At 35.6% G+C, this 26220-nt stretch overlaps 1 protein-coding gene and 2 long non-coding RNA genes across 3 annotated transcripts; 1 reads left to right on the top strand and 2 right to left on the bottom strand.

Annotated features, from left to right (window-relative positions):
• The first annotated feature begins 368 nt into the window (after window positions 1-368).
• LOC130055157 (uncharacterized) lies at window positions 369-3066 on the top strand. Its single transcript, XR_008803429.1, has 2 exons — window positions 369-572; window positions 2646-3066. It is a non-coding gene; the product is annotated as an uncharacterized LOC130055157 (long non-coding RNA).
• Window positions 3067-4135: 1069 nt separating this feature from the next.
• Window positions 4136-10210, bottom strand: LOC130055156 (uncharacterized). The gene is made up of 2 exons (XM_056166773.1): window positions 10149-10210; window positions 4136-6781 (listed from the first exon to the last, which is right to left on the bottom strand). Exons 1-2 carry the CDS (start codon window positions 10158-10160, stop codon window positions 4469-4471), a joined length of 2325 nt encoding a protein of 774 aa, XP_056022748.1. The 5' UTR covers window positions 10161-10210; the 3' UTR covers window positions 4136-4468.
• A 1891-nt stretch (window positions 10211-12101) lies between these two features.
• Window positions 12102-13323, bottom strand: LOC130055158 (uncharacterized). The gene is made up of 2 exons (XR_008803430.1): window positions 13013-13323; window positions 12102-12615 (listed from the first exon to the last, which is right to left on the bottom strand). It is a non-coding gene; the product is annotated as an uncharacterized LOC130055158 (long non-coding RNA).
• Between the last annotated feature and the right edge of the window lie 12897 nt (window positions 13324-26220).

The raw sequence follows: 26220 nt of genomic DNA, 5'->3' as shown, positions 1-26220 counted from the left end.
ATAACATTATTTAAAGATATGTTTAATTTTTAATTATTGCGTGCTTTAAATGAATCAAATAAATCTGTAATATCAATTAATGAGAGCAATATTGAGTTACTGTTCTGTTATACATGTATTGAATTAACGATATCATTTGTCTTATAAGAGCGCGATTATTACAAGATCATCGTTTGAATCTCTCTCTCTTTCTCTCTCTCTCCATACACTCGTGCAGTGTTGTATATGCAAATTATCTATGCACAAACAATTTATGTACCTAAAAAGATTTCCTGATTTATAAATCTGCAATACTCTGACAAGCAAATTATACGGTATAAGGATTCATGCACAATACAGGGTAAATATTCTACTCTGATACTTCCCCTGATTGAAGATAGCTGATCGGCACAGACTTAGTGTGTCGCAGTCTGTACAAAGGACAATGTTGTTTACTGTTGGAATACAAATGGAGTGTACCGTTTTGTTTCATGGATTATGCTAATAAAGGGAGTTTTACTACTACTTTGAGTATTTTCGACAAGTGTACACGTACATCTTCGGTCCTTTACAGATATTACGAGTAGACCCAGGTAAATAATCATCCGCATTCGATTCTTTTTCATGGCGAGCATACATGACTAGGTCTTCTTTTTTCGTATAGTAGCATTTATGTGTTTGCATTTTGTTTGAAGTAAGTGTGAATGGTATAGATTTGATACCCTTTGCTTATTCCATTTCATCAATAGATCTAGATAATAGATGAAATATTTCTCCGCGTTTTTGTATAGTTTTGACGTATTTATTGCAAATGTACCACATTCACGTTAAGAAAAGGCATTCTATATTTATCCAAAGCTTTTAGAATGATTTACTACTGTACGATATGTTTATTGTAATTTTGAGCACTGTATGGTGTTTCAAAGTGTGAAGTGAAGCGTAGCACAACTCGTCCCCTTATATACCATGCGAACCCTGATACATATAACAATAGAATATCCAACTAATATGGCGGATTAGCAAAGAAATATGGCGGGCATATAGAATTATACTATATTTATTAATTCATGTCAGCTTTATTAACTTGCGTGATCAAGAGAGATACTCTACCGCTTTACTAGAAAAGCTAGCTCTCTAGCGATGCAATACAAGTTCACTCTTATATTGCCCGCTACATTACGAAAACTGTTTTCGAGAGTCGGAACATACTTCCCCTTCAGGGCTCGAGCTGGGCCACAGGGGCATCTTATCCGCTCTGTTCTCTATCACACATATATAAATACACAAGGGAAGAATCGAAAGTAGCACACGATTTGTAAACAAAGTCATAAAACACCTTACTTGAAAAAAGTTACACAAATCCTCGTATGCACTAATGCAAATGATGTCCTAGAACTTAGCCAGACTCAAATATTCCAAATATTCCCAATGTAAATAGTTTTTATCCACATAAAATCCCAGCTTGCTGCACAGTTTTGAACTCTTAGGCCAAGAAAAGATAACTCTACTTCAGACGACAACTTCCGGTTTTTGGTTATATTTATCAATTTTTGAAAAAAAAATATCTATCTTATTGTAAGCATGGAGTTGACATACTTTTATTGTAATTCAATTAGCGTAATTCATTGCACAATTGTTGGTAAACAGTCGGGTTTAATAAAAAAAAAAAATGGGGGGGAGGGGGGATAAAATATAAGAAAAGAATTTGACTTTATATTACAATAAAAAAAAAAGAAAAAGTAATAATAATAATAATACAAAATAAATAAATAAAAATACTAGTTTCTTTAATTTGTATAAATTTCAATATATTCATTTATATAAAATTTATATATAATAAGAATATATTGTTTTGAAATTAAATACTTATATGTAACTCCTGAAACTAGACAAGTATGCTCAGTCGGCTTTGTGATATTTTTATTATGCTACTAACTTGTAGGCCTATATATTTTTCTATACTTATTTCTGGATTATATATATATATATATACATATATTCATTTCAAGTTCTTGTCCATATTTGAATTTTTTTATTCAATGTGAAGGAAAATTATTTTAATTGCTCATCTGTTTCTCACATGTTATGGTAATTAAATGAATGACCCAGTTATTATATATTCATACTAACCATATAAGGGTATAATACCATTTAATTCGGGGGGGGGATGGGGGGGGGGGCTGACAATTTTTAAAGTTAGATTATTCATTTATTCTCATGCCGTTAAAGGGCAAATTCTTCATTTCCACGATGATCAGAGACAGATTACCTATTTTTTCTTACCTTCAAAAAGGAAAATTACATAACTCAAAAACTCTTTATTTTGTGTGAAGGGGGGGGGGGGTTAAAATAGCACCAGACAGGGACAGATTACAGTTGAGGACAGATGATTTATTTTCATAATTTTTGAAGACACGTTATACATTTCTAAAATCTGCTTTTCTTTTGTAATATAAAGTCAAGTTCCTTTCTCATATTTGGTTGTTGTTTCTTTTTCTTATTTTTTTTTTTTTTTAATTTATTCATTTATTTTTTGTAATTCAAAGTTAAAGGAAAATCTATTGTATAATTGCCTATTATATTACAATATTTCTTTTCAGACACTGATTTACAAATTAACGCCTCTTTACTTTATTGATCCTTGATTTTATGCTTCTCAAATATAGATTCCAAATACCGGAAGTTGTCGTCTGAAGTAGAGTTATCTTTTCTTGGCCTAAGAGTTCAAAACTGTGCAGCAAGCTGGGATTTTATGTGGATAAAAACTATTTACATTGGGAATATTTGGAATATTTGAGTCTGGATAAGTTCTAGGACATCATTTGCATTAGTGCATACGAGGATTTGTGTAACTTTTTTCAAGTAAGGTGTTTTATGACTTTGTTTACAAATCGTGTGCTACTTTCGATTCTTCCCTTGTGTATTTATATATGTGTGATAGAGAACAGAGCGGATAAGATGCCCCTGTGGCTGGGCTTCGCCATTTTCGCCAATGGCGAATTTTTTTCAAAAATGGCGAAAAAAAATTGAAAGTGGCGAAAATCCCTTTTTGCAATAAATTGTATTTTTAATCCTTTGTCAGTGACACATTATCTCCTGTTTGTTTATGCAGTCAAAATCTGTTTATTCAGTCAACGCGTGCGACCGGAAATCTCGCGTCGCTCCAGTGCACACAGAGCTGGTCACAGCCTCAGGTAATTTATGGCTGCAAAAAAGTCGGTGATTATGTAATAAAGTACATCGGACAGCTGTTTACCCTGCTGTGGTCAATTGTTTAACATTTAAAGTCTTATTCATTATCGTGTTATCATTTCCACATTAATGTCAATTCTTAACCAGAGAACCGACTGGTAATTAAATTGGCCGTATTATTGTGTATAATGTATATCTGAATACATCAATTGTTTGTTTTTGCGGCCAAACTCGTTCATTACAAGATTTTGATTTTGATGTGTTTGATTTTAGTTCGAATATTTCATAAACAATGCGGTCGGTCACCATTGATATGGACATGGCAATTTTAATAAATAATTTTCTTTGAAGTTCGGTGCGTAACAGTATAAAAATGCTAATCTCATAAGACTATGCACCCCATTCTATTTTGACACTAAACTTGTAGCTTCTGACCCTAGTCAGTCTAAAATTTAAAAAATATCTATGTTTGGCTTTACAGTCAACCCCACCTCCTCAAACATCTGATTCTGTCCAAATTGCAAAATCTTCCATACAAAAACGGAAATTTAATAGGGAGTGGTTGAGATACGACTCTAAATTGGGCTTGATGTTTTGTGACATCTGCATTTCGGCCAATGTACACAATGTTTTCACTGAGGGGTGTAGCATCATGAAGTTTATATCTATATGATTTATTATCTGAATTTTGATTTCCATAATAGAATTTATCAAATAAATCAACTTCTTATTATTTCAGAAAGAAATGTTTAGGTATGGTAGCTGGATATGATTAAGTAATGTAACTGATTCAAAATGCTAAATTAAGTGTAATGAATAAAATAATATATAATATGATGGAAATAATTGTAAAGCATGTGATTATTTGTGCCGCGCCACTCCCCGAAAAAGTGGCGAAAGGGAATTCTGGTCCAGTGGGAGCACTGTTCCCCTTATATAGTTTCAATGAAAAGAAACAACGCTATTTCAACATTTTTAGATTTTGTTTTATTCTGAGAAGCACCGATTTATAATTACACACTGATATGCCATGACTCGACACTCAGGACTCCGATAAGGAAAAAGATAATACACCGAAAAGCAAATAAAGACTAGGATTTAAAGTGCCATAAAACATCACTAAAAAAACTAAGCTTTACGCATTATGGTCGTAATACATTATAATAAATAAGTCTCTTCTCTCAACAACAATGGTTATTGTATAAGGTACTAAAGTATCTTATTGTACATGCATGTAAAATCATTGACAATTTATCTATTTCATGTGAGTACTGCTACATACTGAATGAGAGATCCCTTATAACGAAAACATGAATGTAAATGGCTCTAAGCATGACTCTTCATCATCAATGGGTTTCTTTTTCAGATGCACGTGGTCTATGTTGGTCTCGTCCGACAACATCGTTCTCCAGGTTCCCTTTAAGTAATCATTAGAGTGAATGCAGTTCCCTGGAATGTACAGGGTCTGTCGTCTGGGTATTTTAAAGGCTGTCAAGTGAAGTTCGTCTCTGTCCATTTTCCCCAATATGAAGAACCCGGAGTCCTCGTCCAGCGGACAGTCAATATGCGAGAACCCGTGTCTTTCCAATCCGGCTCCTCCATTCTTTTTCTCGACATAATCAGCTAGGTAATCATTTTTGTAAGTAAAGTCTTGCACAGCATGGCGATATGGAAGGGAAACCTTTTCGGATTTTCCCTCAGCAAATGTACACCCATAGTATTCCAAAAGTTCACCAGTGGCAATTTCAGCTTCTATCTGACCACTAAAGTCATGCGGAAAAACCAGATTTCCGGATGTGTCCGGAATATCGCTTGATTCCCACGACACTCCCTTCACAATAGTCACCTTTGGTAATAATTTGGGCAAGTCCCTGAATTTGGCGAGATCTTCCATTTTGTATTCCCCAGGCACAATGTCTTCCACGATTCCACTGGCGCCTTTCATCACATCATTTCCATTTTCTCCCTGTCTTCTGAAGGACGCAAATTTTTGCCATCGTTTTTCTATTCTATTTTTAAGAACGTTAGAATCGCATGAATCAAATTGCAACTTCATTTGAGCTTCAAACTTTTCATTCGGATCTTGAAATATGCCAATTTCATCGACAAATGACATACACTGGAAATCTTCGAACGAGAGTTCGTCTTTACATGCTTTGTCAAAAGTTGATAAAACTTGGTCGAGACTCAACGCAATATGACGGTCTCGCAAAAACTCTGAAAATTCTTTGAAATTGATTGCTCCACTGCCATTTTTATCGGCTTTTATGAAGGCCTTCATTAGAAGAGAATTTTCCTGACTCAGAATTTTTTCCAGAAAATAGTCATAAAATTCATCAAACATGACTTTTCCATCACCATTTGTGTCTATGTTTCTAAAGATGTCTCTACTTTCTGAATTACTTAGATTCAACCCTAATTCTCTGAGTGCTGAAGAAAATTCCGTTTCATTTAAATATCCCTTTCCATTTTTATCCAGCCCTAGGAAAACCGCTTTAATTTTTTCTCTTTCGGTATTCACCGAGTTCATTCGGAGAAAGCACCCTCTATTGACTTTTGTCTGCGACTCGTTTTTCTCTCGTTCCTTCATATCCTTACGTTCCTTACGTTTGACTGCAGAGAGGATGAAAGACTTTTCACGTTCTCTTGAGCGGTTGACATTTGATGAAGTCGAGTGTTTAGGACTCTGGGCTTTTAGGATTGTGTAAAGAGGACTTGTGCCACTTTTGCAATGTTTGAGAGAGTCATTAAGAGCAGATATCCACGAATTTATTTCATTTTCCTCTTCGGTCGTAATGTGGCATTCAAACGAGTAGCTATTTGATACGTGTATAAGAGGTTTCATTTTTTTATTTTCTGCTTTAGCTACCTGAATACTTGTTTGTTCGGAGATGTAAAACACGCCTTTTGTGTTCATGACTGAATCTTCAGAGGCATTTTTTCGAGAAAAATATATTTTGCCAGGGGTCAAGGTGACCCATTTTCTTGACCATGATGACCAATTGAATCTCCGTTTGCTTCTCATATAAACCCACCCGCTTTTGATGACTTCCTTCACCAGCCATTCATAGATTTCCTTTAATGGTTGAACGATTGATTTAGGATCGAATATGCTTTCCAAATAACTGAGAAAACTCTGAAACGTCAAATCCCCTTCACAAGGGGCTTCTTTCTTTCTAGTCGCATATGCGACAAATTTCTCCAGGGCCCAATCTGCATCTCGCTGTGATATCACAGGAGGGTAGGACTCTTCATTGGTGAGTCTGTTGAAAATTTGCCATAGTTTGAACACATCAGATTCGGTGAACACTCGTCTCGAATAGCTTCTTTTACACTCACGCCAGCAAGCTATCTCCAGTCTATCTTGTATTTCTTTTCTCGTACTCTTCTTGTCGCGTTTAGAAATTATAAAGTCTTTCAATTGCGAAAATGCAACAATATCACTTAACTCTGAGGAGAATTCTTTTTTAGTGTAACAGAAACATTTGTAGGCATTCACCAGAGCGAAAACCTCCGATATGGCTGACTTTTGTAACGAAGATCCTCCGCATTTTGTGTGCGCAATCTGCAAGACGCACGTTAGCTGCTCTCCAGGCATTTCAATGTGAACCTAATCAATTAAAGAAGAGCAGATCAAAGTATCACATATTACACAAGGCATGAACACGTATAACTGTATAGCTGTGACCTAATACCTCTATCAAAACTGGAGACACAGCTAGCGATGTTAGTTTGCTAATAACACATATACTGGTAGATCCGTCCTGTTTTATACTGGTTACGCTATTCCTATTGGCTAGGTTTAATGCAATTGAAGGAATACGGTCTAAAAATATAATTGACAAGACTTCAGTATTTAGGTATCGACAAACGGAAGTAAGTTATCGACAGTTTGTTGATTCTTAAACAGGAAGTTCTCCTGTGGTTGAAGTATATATATATATATATATATATGATTGTAGTTGATGTTCATTATGTAGAGCTATTTAGCTTATATGGGCCTTTAGTTAAATAAAGTGATTTGTTGATTTTGTTTCCATGTCTCCTGAAATTACGATAATGGCTAGACTTGCATCTACCTGTGTCAATGGAGAACTAAGTGATTATAACAGTACAGTCAAAATTCGAAAATTTATTAAAGTTCTTGGGTTTTATACGACCAATAAAAATAAATCACGTGAAGACGAGCAAGGTATACATGCACATATACTGGCCTGTCTCGAAATCAAAAACGTACACAAGTCAGATCTCCACATACTGAGTAGGCAGTCCTCTTAAGAAGTTAAACATACTAGAAAGTAAAGGAGAATTGGGTATATTTAATTCGTTCTTAAAATTCCTACTAATCTGTCTTACATTGCTGCATTCATTTCGTGGTTTTAGTTCCTAAGTTCAAACAGGGGTTCACCCCGTACATTACCCGGAATCCACACTGTAAGACCGCGGGGATGGGATTCCCCCTCTTTTTCATTGGATAAAGCACACAGCTAATTTTAAAGCCAAATAATACATGAGAGAAAATGTGTATGGAATGCTGTTTGCCACCTCTCTATTCTGTACCTATGAATTGTGAATTTGTTAAAAGACGTGCCTATAGAGACACACCCACTTATCACCTTGGCAGAACTCTCGTCCAAAATCATGCTCTAGAAAATAGATTTCTGTATTCATGTAGGTGTTTTCATGATTTTGCAAGATTCATATCAAACTTTGATGGAATTAACTGTCATGCAGGTATTGAAATAAAGGGGTGTTTGTTTACAATGGATGGATATGTGGATTCAAGTATAGAAAAAGTAAATGTGAAGTTAAACATTTAAAAGATTCAAGAAATTGAGAGTACAAATGTTATTAAAGAGGTTCGCACTTGAGATTTGGAGCAATGTCAATTTTATGGGAAGTATATGTTTGATTTCTACGAGAATTCGGGAAGTAAAAAGAAAAACTGGGGGTCGCAATGCTTGTTATTGAACTACAGTGTTCTAAACATGACCTTTTTGTACTTAAAGAATCATTCAATTAAACTTGATTTGTCTGCTAGTGTCATGACAACATAAGTAACCCAAATCAAACAATACATAAAATACATACATAACCATGTTTTCTAACAATACAGATAAAAAAAAAGTTTATACAAGTAATGGAAATAATTACCTTTTTGCTCTTGATATACGTAAAAATTCACGAGATCAAATTTCAGAGTTTAAAAGGACATTTTAGGATAATGTCAATTTCTAAAATTTCACATAATTTTCAAGGTCTTGTCTTGAAATTTAAAATGGGGGAACAAGGGGGCCTCCGTGGCTGAGTGGTTAGAGCATTGCGCTCAAAATCACACAGCCTCTCACCTCGGTCTCGGAGGATATGTACAAAAATATTTTGAAGTTAAAAATTTTCAAATTCACTTTATTTTTTCAAAAAGTACATTTTTGGTAGAAGGTAATCTGAAAAAAATTTAAAACCCCTGCTGGACACGAACCTGCGACCTACAGGTCAACAGTCGGTATTCTAACCTACTGAGCTACTCGGCTAGGTATTTAAATGGAAAAAGAAAAGTCAAATATTGCTGATATCGATTTTTTCATCCATGTTTTTAAAGGAAGTCAGCCATTATGACGATGTAGAGTACTACCTTAAAACAAACAATAAAAAGCAGCATCGTGGAAAGAACAGTGACTAGGTGACTCGCAGAATCCATTCCAACATTATATAATGTCTACCGTTGGGAGTAAAAATCTCCTAGATCTTATGGGCCCGTCACACATTGACGTATAGCATCAACGTATCCCGACGTATGAGAAATAGCAAACACGCTGGTGTACGTTGAATACGTTATGGATACGTTTATAAGAAGTTACGTGCATGCTGAAATACGATGGTATAAGTTGTTGTACGCCGAACGCAGCCCAAAATAATTTTCAGCGTATGCCGACGTATTGCCTACACGTTAGGCATAAGTTAGAAGTACGCGACAGGTACATGTAAGTAATGCACGCGTTCACGCACGCTATATGCAAGTTAACATACGTCGGCTACCAGCAGAGTAACTGAGTAGAATACGCGTAACTTATTTCTAACCGACATGCAACGTACTTCTGACGTCCTTAGAACTTACTGAACGTGTTTAAAACGTGTGTACAACACGCTGAACGTGTTTATATATTCGCCAGAGTTCAGGTGTCAACTACATATATTTGGTACAGATGAGCATGGGCAGAAGTCTACAATCATGGCGGAATACGAAATAGCCGAAGATTGCCTAGGTCGGCGCCTTCCTGCAATTTTCCGTGATTTTTTTGGAGGCATGTTGATCGATCGACGTCCACTTCTATAATGATTTGTGGTTCTATAGAGCCTCCGCTTTTATATCTGACGTCGCGTGGTTGTCGAAGTAAGCTCCCAATCGGAACTCTTCGAATCTCTCGCGCACTCGACACAGATCTCGGATGTTATACGATGGCATCCATGAGTGAATTTGATGCATTGCCAGTTGACATTCGAGGAGTTCCGATTGAGTACGCTCCAACACGCTATGCATAAGTTAGACTAACGTTGTGCATGGGTTCCGCATAAGTCAAGAACGCTAAAATCTCGCAGGGTACACGCTGTCATATGCTTGTATAAGTTATGTTTACGTTGGGTATAAATTATGAATATTAAGTTACACATACGTTAAACATAGGTTATATATTCGTTTAGCGCGTTAGAGGTACGTTTTATATGCGTCCAAAAAGTGCGTCCTCTTGATTTTTAAATTCAGCTTCAGCGTATGCCAGCGAGTTGGATCATAGGCGCCTGGGTCAAGGATATTGCACTATAACCTATACGTAAACAATGGAGGAAATTCGAACCACGAATAAATATTTCTCTCTGATCTATGGTGTCTCTTTATACATTTTTTCATGTTCCAGGAAGCTTAAATACATGTGTCATTATCACAGAACACTAATTTATCCACGTTTTAAAAAATGTCTTACCCACTGATTCATAATACATGTATATAACAAATGTGCTACACGGGCAGATGAAAACAAGCGGTATTCTCGCGAGATTATACTCACTTGGATGAAACGTCATCAATAGATAATATATTTCCGGAATAATTGTTGGCGTATAATACACCATATTCAAATTCAAAAAATTAATCTTAATAAAATATTTTCTAATAGGTATAAAATACCTTACATATCCAATTACATGACAAATTTTGCTAGGTACATTTGGAATGAAATTACACGGTATTTTTGGTAGGCTTTATATCAGAGACATACATGTATATTATATTTTTTCAATCTAGATAGGGCTAATATTGACTATAAATCAAATTATTTTTTTCATTACAATATGCAAGAAAATTGCCAGAAATTTTACTGAACTTCCATAATCATTGGAGTGAGCTATAATAATGGATAATTATTCCACACGTCGGAATAAGTTGTCTAAAACGTTGTAGTGTGTCAGGCCCATTAATACGAGCCAGATTTGATGTGACGAAAAAAGAAAGACCTTTCGTAAATAAACCAATCTCGTGGTACATATATTTCAATGGTGTACAAATTGAATTTGTGAAGCAGGCTAAACTATTAGGTGTTTATATAGATAATACACCATGTACTTTATCATGGGATGCACACGTGGAGTTAATTTCAAAGAAAATTGTAAGAAAACTTTCTGTACTTAAGAGAGTGAGTTATTTTATGCCACCAAATGCACTTATCAAGGTTTTTAATAGTATTTTTTCCCCACATTTTACTTACTGCTGTACTGTCTGGTGTAACGTACAAAATCAACTATATTTAGAAAAAAATTTCAAGCTGCAAAAGAGGGCAGCAAGAATACTTTTAAATATTCGAGATATCAGGACCTTTTCTGGCTTTTTATTTTCTTGTTTGAACTGGATGCCAATTAAGGATTATTTTGTTTAGAAAGGTTGTCTTTCTGTTCAAAGTTTTAAATAATCAAATGCCAAATTACCTAAACGTGTTTAAATATACAAAAGATGTGAGTTGCCGCCAAACCAGGTCGAATGATTATATGTCTTATTTATTATATTTACCAAGAGCTAAAACTGAAAATTTTAAACGTTCATACAGCTACTCTTCTGCATTCCTTTGGTACAAACTGTCTCAAAATGTTCGAAGCTCTGGTTCGGTTGGCATTTTTAAAGCTATGTATTTGATGGAATATTTTCATAGAAGTTTCCTCTGTTTGTTCAGGTGTGCCAAATGTAGTTGTGATATGGCACTGTGTGTGCGTGTGTCTTATGCTATTTTTTCTTCGTTCCTTTTATGTCATGTATTCATATTTAGTTAATAATTTTATCACTAATTAGGTGTGTCTTATGCTATATATTTCCCCCCTTTTCCTTTTATATCGTATTCATGGTTAGATACTAATTTTAGATGTTAATTTTATGTTTGTGTATATGTTTTAATACAGGACCACAATGGAAACTAGCTATATGCTAATTTGTGTTATCCTGGATAAATAAAGGCTATTATTATTACATGTATTTTGGTTGATCGGGATTATACACGTATTGATGGCCTACATGTTTGCAGTAAGTCCTCTCACACTGGGAGTTGGGGGGGGGGGGGTCGCTTTACACAGATGGAGCATAGTAAGTTTAACGAGTTAATGAATACAAACAATGTGACATCTTTGAAATCACTGGCAAAGTTTGTTACAAGAAATTTTAGTGCTGCCTGCTCTTCTTAAACTAATTTACTTACACCTAACCATATGTTTATTTTTCAATATCTACTGGTGTCTTTTTTGTGACCCTTACCTATAATCCTAATTTATATATGTATATATTTGTTTGTACCTCATGTACCAGTGATCTGATTTTCAGTGAATAAATGAATTGAATACGTATGTAATAGTGTGGGTTTTATATATAGGTAAAAACAACACAACACCAATGGTAGGGTTCAATAAGAGTTTGTATTCTTTTATAATTCGCTCTGAAATATATAAGAAGAATATCACATATGGTATATATATCATGAATTAAAACATATAGTATAAAAATATCAACAAAGAAAACTCATTTGCTCAGCACAGTGTACAACCAAGAGTTATTCCCCTTAATAGTGCTTATTTATAAAGATATATTTGACTATTGATTACTATATGGTATAAATGATAAATAGATTTATCTTACTCAACTATTGCGCTTGAATACATGTAATCATAGACTAAATAATCGTACGTAAACTTAATCAACTTGATAAGAATATTCAAAACTTATCATAATGCAAAGAATATACAAAAATTGCAATGTCATACCTATGTGTGACACCGAGTTATTTCGGATTTCAAACATTTCGGTTGAGCATCACTGAAGAGACATTATTTGTCGAAATGCGCATCTGGTGCATCAAAATACCGTATAAGTTTACACAGAGCCAAATTCTGGTCATGTCCAGAATATTCTACATGCTGGTAATAAATATATATAGAATAATGAAATATGAAATGCTTGTGTGAAACTAATGTTACATTGCTTCTTCACACAACAAAATCATAAAAAGTAAAAATACCTGAATACTACTCGAACACTCTGACATTCACACTTAACATATTTAAACTAAAACATTTGATTCAATCATGATTTATAGTTTTAATATACATTCATATTGATATACATTTTACTCTCTAGTTGTAATTAATAACTTAAAGATAATGTAGAAATGCATACGGTCACTCTTACTCAATTACCATCATAGAAAATGCATAAAATCTAACTATTCAACAAATGTATTAATTCAAAGTAAGCACATGTACTTTGAATTATATATGATCATAAAAAACTCAAAAGAAAGTCATATTTACTTACAGTCAAAATGTACTGGGAAAATCTTCTAGAAAACACATCTATACTCTTAGAACACAATTCAAAATATGAACAATAGCAAAGAGAGGGAACTTAGACAACAAATGAAATTGGAGAGTTCTATATTCTATAAATATTTACATGGTGCTATTACTGACCATTATGATCTCATAATCTATAAATAACAAGACATACCCCGGATCTATGTCACGTGATGTTAGCCGGAATCCCTGTTTACCCCGTATAGGTATTTACACAGTGATAAATACGTATTGCTCGTAATAGTGTTATATAAGAGAAAACATATATATATCAGGTTTTGTCCGCGTCATGTTTTTTCCGCAAATCAGAACCTAAAACGGTGTATCAAATTTACGCGAATCAAATTTTCACTATTTCAAAGTCATCGTGAAAATATAATTCACGATTATTTAAACTTATAAAAGAAGCCAGCTTGTGAAAGTATAACTCTTAATTTAATGCAAAAAATTCAGTCAGTGAAACGATTTACACGATTTCTGAGTTACTGATCACACAACGATTTTGTACTTTACATTCAAGTAAATACGCGACTCACTGCCGTGTGTGACCGTAACACCTGTCTGACGCGAATGACGACCACGATTTTCGAGTGATTTCACGAAATTTTACCTATATTCAACGACTGCACATTTTCCGATTACAACGCGATTCCTACTTTCGATTTCGGTCGAACATGTCTATTCTGGGAATTATCTCCACTAACATTTTCGTTTTAAGGTTGTACTCTACATCGTCATAATGGCTGACTTCCTTTAAAACATGGATGTTAAATGCCTAGCCGAGTAGCTCAGTAAAAAAGAATACCGATTGCTGAACTGTAGATCGCAGGTTCGAGTCCAGCAGGGATTTTAATTTTTTCTTCTTCAGATTACCTTCTACTAAAACTGTATTTTTTGACAAAATAAAGTAAATTTGAAAATTTTCATCTTCAAAATATTGTTGTACATGTCCTCCACTTTTCATCTACATCAAATTTCTCTGATGTAGCCTACCTCCTTAAAACGCACAGGTAGTTCGGCGGTGATCTTGTTTACTCGGCACACTGAATTAATTATTATGCCCATGCTATCAACTGGTTAACATATATAACACAATAATCAATAATTAACAAAACCTGAGTTGTTAATTTAATAAAATCAAAAATCGGGGAATCAAGGCCGTTGTTTTCATAGGTGTGAATTTCGACAGACGTTGAGACGTGCGGGGTAGATCGAACATGGAGTCTCCAACCAGGTATACTTTTTTGTTCAAGAAAGTGGAAAATAAGCCTGATTACGATATAAATCAGGTAAATATGATATATTGAACTTGGAACTGAAATAGCTTGTCAGTTTTTTTGTTTGTTTTGTTTTATATATAAACAATGAGGTTTACATACTTGGTTATTTGGCACTTGTCAGATATACGTGGGAAACAAAACACACGGTACAGAATTTGCTTATCACGTGTATGCTATATAACTCTATAATAAAAACAAACTTTGTTTCAAATATACAAAAATCGTCGCGAAAAAAAAGCAGAAACTGGATACATGCGGAAAAAACCTGATATACGGTATACACACACACACACACGTATATATATATATATATATATATATATATATATATATATATATATATATATAATCCAAATAGAAAGAGTTGATATCACACAGTCAAAATAATTCAATAAAAAAAACAGGAAAATATACAGTTCCAAAATATATTTAAATCACTAGCGCTTTCTGGATTTTAACATCCAACCTCAGAAAAATACAAATTAATAATTATTAATTTGTATTCACCTGAGGATGGATGTTAAAATCCAGAAAGCGCTAGTGATTTAAATATATTTTGGAATTGTATATTTTCCTGCTTTTTTTAATTGAATTACATATATATATGTATATGTATATATATATATATATATATATATATATATATATATATATATATAATTGTTTGTTGCTTCTTTACACACTGCCATGGGGTATCTTCGCATAAAAGAATAAATTCATAGTATGAAACGTATTGATTGCAGTAATCATCCCTTTTATCCAGAGAACTTTTATACATGTTATCGATGAGGAATTATTCTACCGAAACAATACAAAATGATTGTTTCATTTCCCCATGCGCACTAAATAACACAACCTATAAATTGAACGATAAATAATCAAAAAAAAGTTTTGAATAACTTGATTTAAAAATATTTGCAATTCTATTAAAATAAATCTAAAACCCAAATTCTGAAACTGATTTTTTCGCCGAAAAGCGAACATTCCATGCTCACTATATTTAATTCATTATAATTCTTGGCATTGTCTTTCCATTTTTTTATATATATATATATATATATATATATATATATATGTATTGAATGCACTATTAGAATGAAAATAATTCTAAATCAAATTAAGATAATTCTGTAGATCTTTAACAAAAATTCAAGTCTTCAATAATATTTGATTCATTAGCGAAGTTGGAGCCATCTCGTACCTGTTCCCCTCTGGACAGTGCTTACTGGTCATGCTTTCAAACTCCTAACGAAAGAATACATCGGGTAACCATTCTGTTTTTCTATACAACCATCAATATACAGAGTTCGAGATGAAAGAACATAGGTTTTGGTAAGTACCAACATTATTTACATGTAATGTTCTTTCACATTTGATGTTGATCGACTGCTGAAGAGCGGGTTTGGCTCAAGCATTTAATCAGAGGAGAAGTGAGAAACTCATATCCAGAAATGTGATGTTATAAAGTAACCGACAGTGGATAGACTTTCCTCTGATATCTTGATCCCCTCACCATGGTGAAGGGTGGTGACATCCCCAAACCACAATATAGGGATCCCCCACCCCTTAGTGCATCATTTCGATTTTATCCAAGATGCCTGATAAATAAACGCAATGATAATTGTCAAGATGTTTAGTATTTGTATGGCGTTACTGGCGGCGGTGATTGGAGGCTACCAATGCAATGGGCCGCCTCATTACAAAACAAATTCACAAAACAAGATGTGGCGACCCGTCAATAGGATCATAGTGCTAGAAGTAAGCGCAAATGCACGAGCGTCACATCATCAAATTCGAAAAAAGTATAAGCGCTAATGGTTGGGCATGCAACTTAACATGTCAATCATATCAAAATTTCGAGCAACGAATATGCGGGAATGCACTGACGTCACAAAACAAAATTTTATAACCGGTGATAACAATGCTCAAGATGCACACTGGGTATGTACAATGTATGGCACTAGTTCATGGTTGACATGGCAGTGTAATATAGAGAAAAAGATATAATAAACAGTTGAAAAACAATGCAAAACTAGAACTGTCATTTCGGGACTAATACCCCCTCCCCCCGCGGGACACACTATATGATGGATAAAAACAGACTTCTTCAGATCAAAACAGAAGTTGTCTAATCATATGGTCATCTAGTATAATATTTCTTTTTATTGAAAACGTTGCTTTGAAAAAAAAAATCAATGAATCCATCAATTATTAAAATATTTCCGTTATCAATGCTCAATATAAACACTATGCCAATAAATAGGATTTTCAGAGAATTTAATTGTTTACTATTATTTCTTTTTATTTGGTACATGGTTTAAAACTTGCTAGATAATAACCCCCAACAGAAAATGGATAAATTCTCAAACACTTAAAGATTTTCGAGCTGGCTCTTCCGGCTTACTGATAGTTCCTTGCTCCACGTGCTCTTTTAGGTTTGTCAAAACCATGGTTTTAGTAGGAGACATAACATAGAACACACTTCATTCACTTGCAACTTTTAAGCTTAAGGAAGTCCGCTCCTGACTGGATCTGTAAGAAAAAAATGCATGTATTTAAGAAAGGGTCCAATCCTGAATCAAAATCGAGGTAATCCGGCACGTTTATCGTGGAAACGACCACAGTCCAATCCTGCACATTAGCAAATGTTCAGGTCAAGATATCTATCTAACCAAGGCAATTTAAGGGACAAATCGCATACATTGGTTCAAGTTTTCATCAAAAGATATGTGCAGAGTCTATTTTACCGAAAGTATCTTTCTTAAAATGCATGAAAACATGATTAGAAACATCTTCGCCCGCTTCGAATTCTATCGAGGCAACATCGTCAATTTCAATCAATGAATTTAGAGTTGTACGTGTACATGAGTAAGAATTGCTACAACCAATCAACTTAATGATGCCTCCCTGGCCAGGCAGTGTTTTAAATTCATAAATTCGTCGGTAAAATGAAGAGTTTTAAGAGCCTACCTTTGTTTGGAAATGCCGTCTGCCATCTTGTTTTGTCCAACCCTGCACACGATCATGATAGTAACCTTAGGTGATTTTGAAGACTGACTATTCAGGATTTGTACAAGTGCAATACTGTCTATTTGTGGAATGTCCTATTTGTTTTGCGGATTAAGACCTATAGCATAAACGCCAATGCTCATGAATAGCTCTATGCAATACCTTTCCAACGGTATAAACACGAGCCTTCAGCTCCACATAGTTTAAAACTTATAGTCATTTCAATAGAGCCAGTCGTTGACCACTGTTGTGAAAATGTTTGGGAAACGGGTTGAGAATTGGAGCTTATATAAAAGTTTGCACAAAACTTGGTCATTTGGTAATGCAGATTTTTACTGAATTGGGGGTAGTTATGTGTTTGATAAGGTATCTTCTGAAACAGTTCGTAAGTGGAGAAAGAAATTTCTGTCTGGCACAGAGTCCATCAAAGATGCAGCAAACAAGGGAAATGTCACAAAAGTCAGGGAAATAATTGAAAGTGATGGCAGATACACAATTCGTGATATTGCCAAAGCTGTTGGCATATCGCTGTCGCGGGTGCATTTTATTTTGAAGCATATTTTGAAAGTTCGAAAGATTTCTGCCAGATGGATACTGAATATATTGACAGATGACCAAAAACGGGTACGTGTACAAACCGCTAAGCAATTGCTCAAAATGTTTCCCAAATTCAATCAAAGACAATTTGCAAACATTGTTACTGGTGACGAAACATGGGTTTATTATTTCGAACCAGTAAGAAAAATTGGAAACAAAATATGGCTAACTAAACACGGTAGAAGGCATGTAGTTGCCAAAAGAACCATAATCACAAAGAAGGTTCTTTATTGCATATTCTTCACATGTGATGGTATAGACGTTCAAATTCCGGTGCCGAAGGACAAAAGTGTTACAGGTCGGTATTACCGAGATGTTATACTAAATGCTCAAGAAATATTATCCTAAACGACGCCCTGTGTCAGGATATAGGCATGTTCGTCTAATTCATGATAATGCTCCATCACATACATCTGAGCTTGTGAAGCAATTTTTGAAGTCGGAGAAGGTTACCGTCTTGCCACACTCACCATACTCTCCAGATATAGCCCCATGCCTCTTTTTCGTTTTTCCAAAACTTAACAAGTTCTTATCTGGTCGTCGTTACAAGTCCCGACAAGCCCTTGGCTCAGCCATCAGTCAGTGCCTCAGAGGTCTACCTAAATCAGCATAACGTGACGCATTTCAGAAATGGATTCAGAGATTGAAATTATGTATTTCAAACCGCGGAGAATACTTTGAAGGGATGTAATATTCATTTCACTATTTGAGTCGAATGCTTTTGAGATATCGTACAATACACATTACATATCGAACAGCCCTCGTATATCCCGCAAAAGTGGGGGTGTTAACCTTAAGATGGCAACGATACACGAACCCGGTGCCCCCTTAAAGTAACCACCTCAACCAAGGTTGGCCGATCTTGCACCAGCTGTAGAGTTGTAAGGAGTCTGGTGTAGCCCCATTAACTGTCCTGAAAGTACACAAAGCAATTAAAATGGTCAACAATTGAAGCCAAGTATATATGTCTTGACAAAAGGATTTGCAATTCTGATATACACTGTATAGTGGCTTTCTGAATTTAACTGTCCATTCTAAGAATGTGGAAAAGGTTTAAAATATGACAAGGTATTGAACAATCAAAACGGGGAGACATTTGTCGATGTCCTACTGCAAAGGAAAATGTAAGTATTTGATTGGACAACAAACCAGGAGTAAGAGACCATATACCCTGCCAAGAATAGATCCATCGTCAACTTCCAACATTTATGTATCAATATTCCATTATCAACTGCATATGGTGTTTATATATCTCAACTGATTCGATATGCAAGAGCTTGTTCTGGGTATAGTCAGTTTTTAAATCGAGATAAGCTACTGACAAACAAGTTGATGGTACAGGAATTTCAACAGTCTCGATTGAAGTCAACATTTCGCAAATTCTATGGTCGTTATAACGATCTAGTTCGTCAATACAACCTCGCATTGGGTCAAATCACAGGCAATTGCATCGCTTGGGGTCGAATTTACTATATAAAGAGTAAAGGTATAGAACTCTAAATATAGGGTACCCAAGTTAGCCGATGTAAAAACAATAAATTAATTGATATAAAATTCTACTTTGTATTTTAATTTATTCATACATAATCAATCTACATTACTACAAAAGTTCATCCCGAAATTCCGTATACTTCCCAAGATATGCAGAAATGAACTCGGAAAAATGCCTATTATTTTTTGGTCGACTTTTAGCTGGGCCCTGACACTATACGACTACACAGAGTGTTTGAGCGTTGCAACAAGCTATCAAATAGAATGTGCGGCATAAAATATCATTTTTAAAATGAATTTCTTACCCCAATTCATAAAATGAAGTCCATAATAGTTCCAAGTGAATGAAAATTTTAAACCGTCTGTACTTTCAGTTATCAGTCATTTTCATCGGTGCCACTAACTACCCACATTGACATCATTATTATAAATCGTCAAACACCCGTGATAATGTGATTTAGATAAAAATAGACATAATAAGACATTTGTATATTTATAAAGACTTGTTATCAGCATAATTTATGTACTATAATGAATCAATATTGATAAATATTAGTATTTGAGTCTCTAAATCGTTATGGGTCCTTCCATCTCCTTTGGGTAATTAGTCAAAACTACCGTGATGGCTGGGATTGTGAAAGTAGACGGTTTGAAAAATTTCAGTCACTTGGAACTATTACGGACTTCATTTTATGAATTGGGGTAAGAAATTCATTTTAGAGATGATATTTTATGCTGCACATTCTATTTGATAGCTTGTTGCAATGCTCAAACACTCTGTGTAGTCGTATAGTGTCAGGGCCCAGCTAAAAGTCGACCAAAAAATAATAGGCATTTTTCCGAGTTCATTTCTGCATATCTTGGGAAGTATACGGAATTTCGGGATGAACTTTGGTAGTAATGTAGATTGATTATGTATGAATAAATTAAAATACAAAGTAGAATTTTATATCAATTAATTTATTGTTTTTACATCGGCTAACTTGGGTACCCTATATTTAGAGTTCTATACCTTTACTCTTTATATAGTGAATTCGACCCCAAGCGATGCAATTGCCTGTGGGTCAAATGCTGTCTGACGTGTTTCATACCGATTGTTAAGCCGTTCTTGGCACACTGATTTTGACTGCGGATAACTCCGTTTACCTGATCGGGATGTGGGGTTCACGGCGGGTGTGACCGGTCGACAGGGGATGCTTACTCCTCCTAGGCACCTGATCCCACCTCTGGTGTGTCCAGGGGTTCGTGTTTGCCCAACTATTTATTTTGTATTGCTTGTAGGAGTTATGAGATTGATCACTGTTTGTTATATTCACCTTGCATGGGATACAAAATGGCGTCGATAGATCTTAACCGCTTCGTACAATAAACATTATAAACATCACTCTGCAGTAGGACATATGCGCCCGCAATGTATATCCCTAAAAAGTCAAATTCTCCTGGATAGATTGGTAATAGCAGAAGGAGTTTTTAAAGTTGACCTTGCCTAGAAGGGCATCTTCCAAATTGTACTTTGGTCTGAACGACAGCGTGTTTTTTTTTATAAATTGACCGAGATATTGACTTAAGTGCCCATGACGACTTAGGGGGTGGGGGTGGGGGCAAGATGTATTGGTGTTGGCCATGACTGCAGTTGGAAGCCATGGTTGTTATGTTGGGCCTGCTTGAATATTGAAAAGTGTGTAAGGGGGGTCCAACTGCGGCATGAAATGAGTCATTGGTGCTCGAAGTTGGTGCCCGAAAGGAGTACGTCGAATTAGTTAGGTTGGGTCGGGAGTTCATTAGAGTTGGTAAACAACATGAATGGATGCCCACTGTTGCATTTCAGGTAGCGGTGGGCATACCCGCTTAGCGGTTTGTAACATGCAACCTTGAAATGTAGTTTAAGCATTTGTGTTGCGAGAAATCGATTGATAGTTTGACATCCTGTCGAGAATTATTCACTAGTGGAACGTCAGTCACGTCACGTGTTGTAGACTTATGTAGACACATGTTTAGCGCTCAAAGTCGTAGCAGCGAGGGCTCCTCAACGTGCCAACGCCTGTAGCGACACGGGACCTCCGTTTTGAAGGTCATATCCGAAAGACCTCAACATGCCGAGTGTTTAGCGAAGGAGCAATTACCTGTTTAGAATCAGAAATGCGTCAGTTCACCTGTCAACTGACCCCATTTTGTTGGTGCGTTTGAGTAGTGATATTTCCTTGAGAATCATTAGTAAGAGTAGATGTTGGTTGGGACTTTATCCAGTAACAGAGGTAACTTAACACCTGGTATAATTTGTTGATTGATCAACATGATATGCGATTGGAATGCAATAGAATTAACTAAGGCGTAAGGGGGGGGGGGGGTCTGATGAACATTTGATATATGCTTGTGACAACGAGTGATACAGGTACAGGTGACATGGTTGATAAGCCAGTTAAGACAGAGTCTAGCCCTACTGGATAAAGGAATTTTTCGAATGTGTTAGGTGTATTAACAGGGGGGTGGGGTAAAATAAGTCATGAAAGGCGAAGATAACGAACAGTGATCAATCTCATAACTCCTATAAGCAATTCAAAATAGAGAGTTTGGGCAAACACGAACCCCTGGATATACCAGAGGTGGGATCAGGTGCCTAGGAGGAGTAATCATCCCCTGTCGACCTGTCACACCCGCCGTGAGTCCTATATCTTGATCAGGTAAACGGAGTTATCCCTAGTCAAAATCAGTGTGCCAAGAACGGCTTAACAATCGGTATGAAACAAGTCAGACAGCATTTGACCCAATGATAGGTTGTATTGACATATCCATACCCTGGAGGTAATGGATGTTCGAGGTAATGGATGTTCAGTGTTGTTGGCGCCACCTGTGGTATAGATCTGTGTGTCCTGTCCTTGGTTCCAATGTGGTTCTCATGGGTGGGATTTGCTGCCGGTCTTATCCTTGTCTCCCACGAGACCCTGTAGGCGTTAGTCTGGGCAGCCCCCTTCCCGATTTAAGAAATCGAACTTTGGGAATTTTGATTGATTGATTGTATATTGTTTAACATCCATCTCGAGAATCTTTCACTCATGGAGACGTCACCACTGCCGGTTAAGAACCATTGTGTACACACAGGTCACGTGCTACCCACATCAAGTGTTAGTGTTAGCTTGATGATGCGACCTCTAATTATAGAATGGGTGAAGAGCTGCAAAATTTAGGCCTATGCTCGGCGCTGATGGCCATTGAGCAGGGAGTGATCTTTATCGTGCAGCACCTGTTGTGACTAGAACATGTATATTGAGAAAACATAAAAAAAGACACATGTCACCCAAGTCTCTCTGTGAAAAATATGCTAGACACAGGGAGCTAACAGCGTTATCAAACATGATTAGATGAAGTTTAAATATTGAAACATTATTTATTTCCAAATAGATTGCAGCATATGTACTTGAAAATTCTATTAGTTTTACACCAGATTTCATTATCAAAATACAGTTAACACGGAACGTTCCGGGAGCTTTGTCATCAGGGAGAACTGGGAACCTAAAAGCGACCAACAAACCCCTTTGTCTCAGATTTTTTGTTACGTCAATCAAAATTGAAATCCTAAATCCGTTCATGCTTACAAAGCAAATTGCACTGAAGAAGCTAAATTTATTTTATGAATGAAGCAAATGTGACTATTATTAGATTTAGAGTATCAAAAAATTACAGAAATAAACATGCTTATGAAAAGTGATTAATTTGTCATAGAGTTTGTAATTAGATTGCAATTGAAAGGCATACCCCCGGATCTATGTCACGTGATTATATAATTATATATATATATATATATATATATATATATATATATAAGCACTAAAGTTCCAACAACACCCGATACCTCAAAGTGTCGGATCCACAACATGGATACAAGTCAAATACAAAAAAATATACAAAGCACTAAAATGACCAACGACACGAACAATCTGGTTGTTCGTGTCGTTGGTCATTTTAGTGCTTTGTGTGTGTGTATATATATATATATATATATCTGTGTGTGTGTTTGCGCGCGCGGCGGTAGCATTCTCAAACCAAAATTACCTGTTTATACCACCTTCACACTCACGGATGTTTTCTTACGAGTTCTTACGGATCTCCGACTCGTAGTCAATTGCAAGCATTCGTAAATCACTCGTCGGTATCCGTTAATAACTCGTCACAACTCGCACACACTCGTAAGGATCCGAGAAAGTAGGGGCAATTTTTTTGACATGTCAAAAAAATTTCACGATTGTCAACGGATTTCATTTTCCGTAAATAACCCGTAAATAACTTGTAAGTATCGTAAACTGGTCGCAAGAACACGTAAACTACTCGTAAGAATCCGTAAAACACTCGTAAAAGGTGTTTTTATACGAATCTTTGCGGTTAGTTTACGATATGTTACGGATAGTTTACGAGTTGTTTACGGATTTTTACGAATGTCTAAGTGATATTTACGATTTCATTCACGTCGGTTACAATCGCTTTACGGATTGTTCAGAGTCATTACGAGCGCTTTACGTATATACACAATTACTTTACGAGTACATACTTATACTTTACGATTATATGTAATACCACCTTCACACTCACGGATTTTTCTTACCAGTCCTTACGGACTTCCGACTCGTAGTCAATCACAAGCATTCGTAAATCACTCATCGGTATCCGTGTCTAAATCGTAACAATCTGTGTACTTTTACGGATTTGTGGAATACATAAGGACCCGTAAGAAAAATCTGTGAATGTGAAGGTACCATTATTTACATGTAATTAATATATCTGGAAACCCATAATGAGTTGCTTCTGTATAATTCACCATATTTGTTCACAAAATGAAATTTACCGATTCCAGTAATTAAGACCTATATTTGCAGAATTTTCATACATGTTACTGATAAAAAGAATTATTCAAAAACATATTTCTCAATAGATCGGCCGCTCTTGCGGCCGATACCAATTTACTTCTTCATACAAATAAAATATGATATAAATGATATTTAATTCACCTCTCGTATACAGATATAAAGAGCAGGATTTATACCAGCCTTTTGTTTCCTTATCTCGTGTATTAAAGTTGCTTGTTTGTATTACGTAACTGAAATCAGAAACATAAAATATTGTGTACTCTAACCATAACTACACCTGTACCAATACCGTCATGACCGTGCATACGTGTGACTTTGCTCGTGTGATCCTACCATCGATATTTACCTTCAGGACTTACCGACTAGTAGTAATTCAAGGTAGTGAATTCCACAGCCAATTATATCGCTTCTTAATAGGTTCAAATTTACTATTAAAGAACTTTAAATATGGGTACCCACGTCGCCGATGGAAAAAAACCCAAAAACAAATCAATAATCCAAATGGTATAATATTCTACTCTGTACATCTCGAGTGGGACGTTAAACAATACAAAATCAACTAATCTGCTTTGTATTCTAATATATTCCAATATAATCAATCTACACTACTACCAAAGTTTATCCCAAAATTCCATATACTTCCTAAGATATGCAAAAATGAATCCCGAAATTTACTCGAATTTTACCTAGGCCCTGACAATGTATTTTGTGAATTGTAACAAGCAATTACATAGAATGTACAACATCAGATATCATTTTAACTTCTCACCCAAATTCATAACCTAAAGTCTGTAATAGTTCCACGTGACTGGTTGGTTGGTTTTATATTGTTAAAGAAAATTTCACCCATGTGGAGATGTCACCTTTGCCGGTGAAGGGATGCAAACTTAAGGCCTATGATCGGCGCTTACAACTGCTGTGACACGGGGTCTCGGTTTTTTCCGGTCTCATCCGAAGGATTGTCCTAATTAGTCGCCACTTACGACAAGCAAGGGGGTAGTGAGACCCTATTCTTACCCGGATCCCCACGGGATTGTGCGAAGGTGAAGGTCATTGAGAGTACTCTGTACAAGCGCGGATGATTGAAATATATATTACGGTCATCAACAAATGGCAGATGACCTCATCGATAAGAACTTCATAATCACGACGATTGATTATTCATTTGCATCATGTTACGATAATTATCGAGCACCCTGGTGTATTCTTAATGTTTGTCACTGTATTTTCCTCCAAAGCAAACTTATTTATCGATAAAACGACCTTCAAATTGTGTAGCATATTGAGTGAAGAAGGTGTTCAGTCAATTTTATTGCGTAATTCCTATCACTGTATAGAATAATCCTTTCCAAGAAATTGATGAAATCTCCACGTGCTCCTCCATCTGACCACGTGATATTTGGACATAGATAAAGAAGCATATCATTGAGTACACTAGATTACAATATAACACGGCGATTGAGCAGTAACTCTTGTTTGAATAATACGTTTAGGGGCAATTCATTGTTCATCAAAAATACCTACCGTAGGTTGCATTTAATTTACCGACATAATCAAACCTCATTTCAAAAGACCGTTGTCCATTAATGTGTCTCCCCTTTATATTTGGCACACAAAATAAGTATTCTTATAAACTCTATTACAGTGTTGTTGTCTTCTTATTCTCAATAATCAATCTTTTCATTGTTACATCGATTGCAATACATGTATACGTATTGTGTACATGTATGTCACTGTTAAAGGTTAAAAGGACCCTATTGGCAATAAGCCACGTAGTTTTCATGGGTAGTTCTTGATAATATAGACATCGACATTATATATCTACTGTACCTCAAATATCAAATAGCTGACAGTTTCCCGTCTTCATTTAGAAATGTATAACACAGAGTGGATAGTGCAGTTATTTTACAAACTTTTTTTTATCTACCCCGAGC

This window comes from Ostrea edulis, chromosome 5 (genome assembly GCF_947568905.1).
Source record: "Ostrea edulis chromosome 5, xbOstEdul1.1, whole genome shotgun sequence".
NCBI classification, from domain to species: Eukaryota; Metazoa; Mollusca; class Bivalvia; order Ostreida; family Ostreidae; genus Ostrea; species Ostrea edulis.
This window is presented reverse-complemented; position numbering and strand designations above follow the sequence as displayed.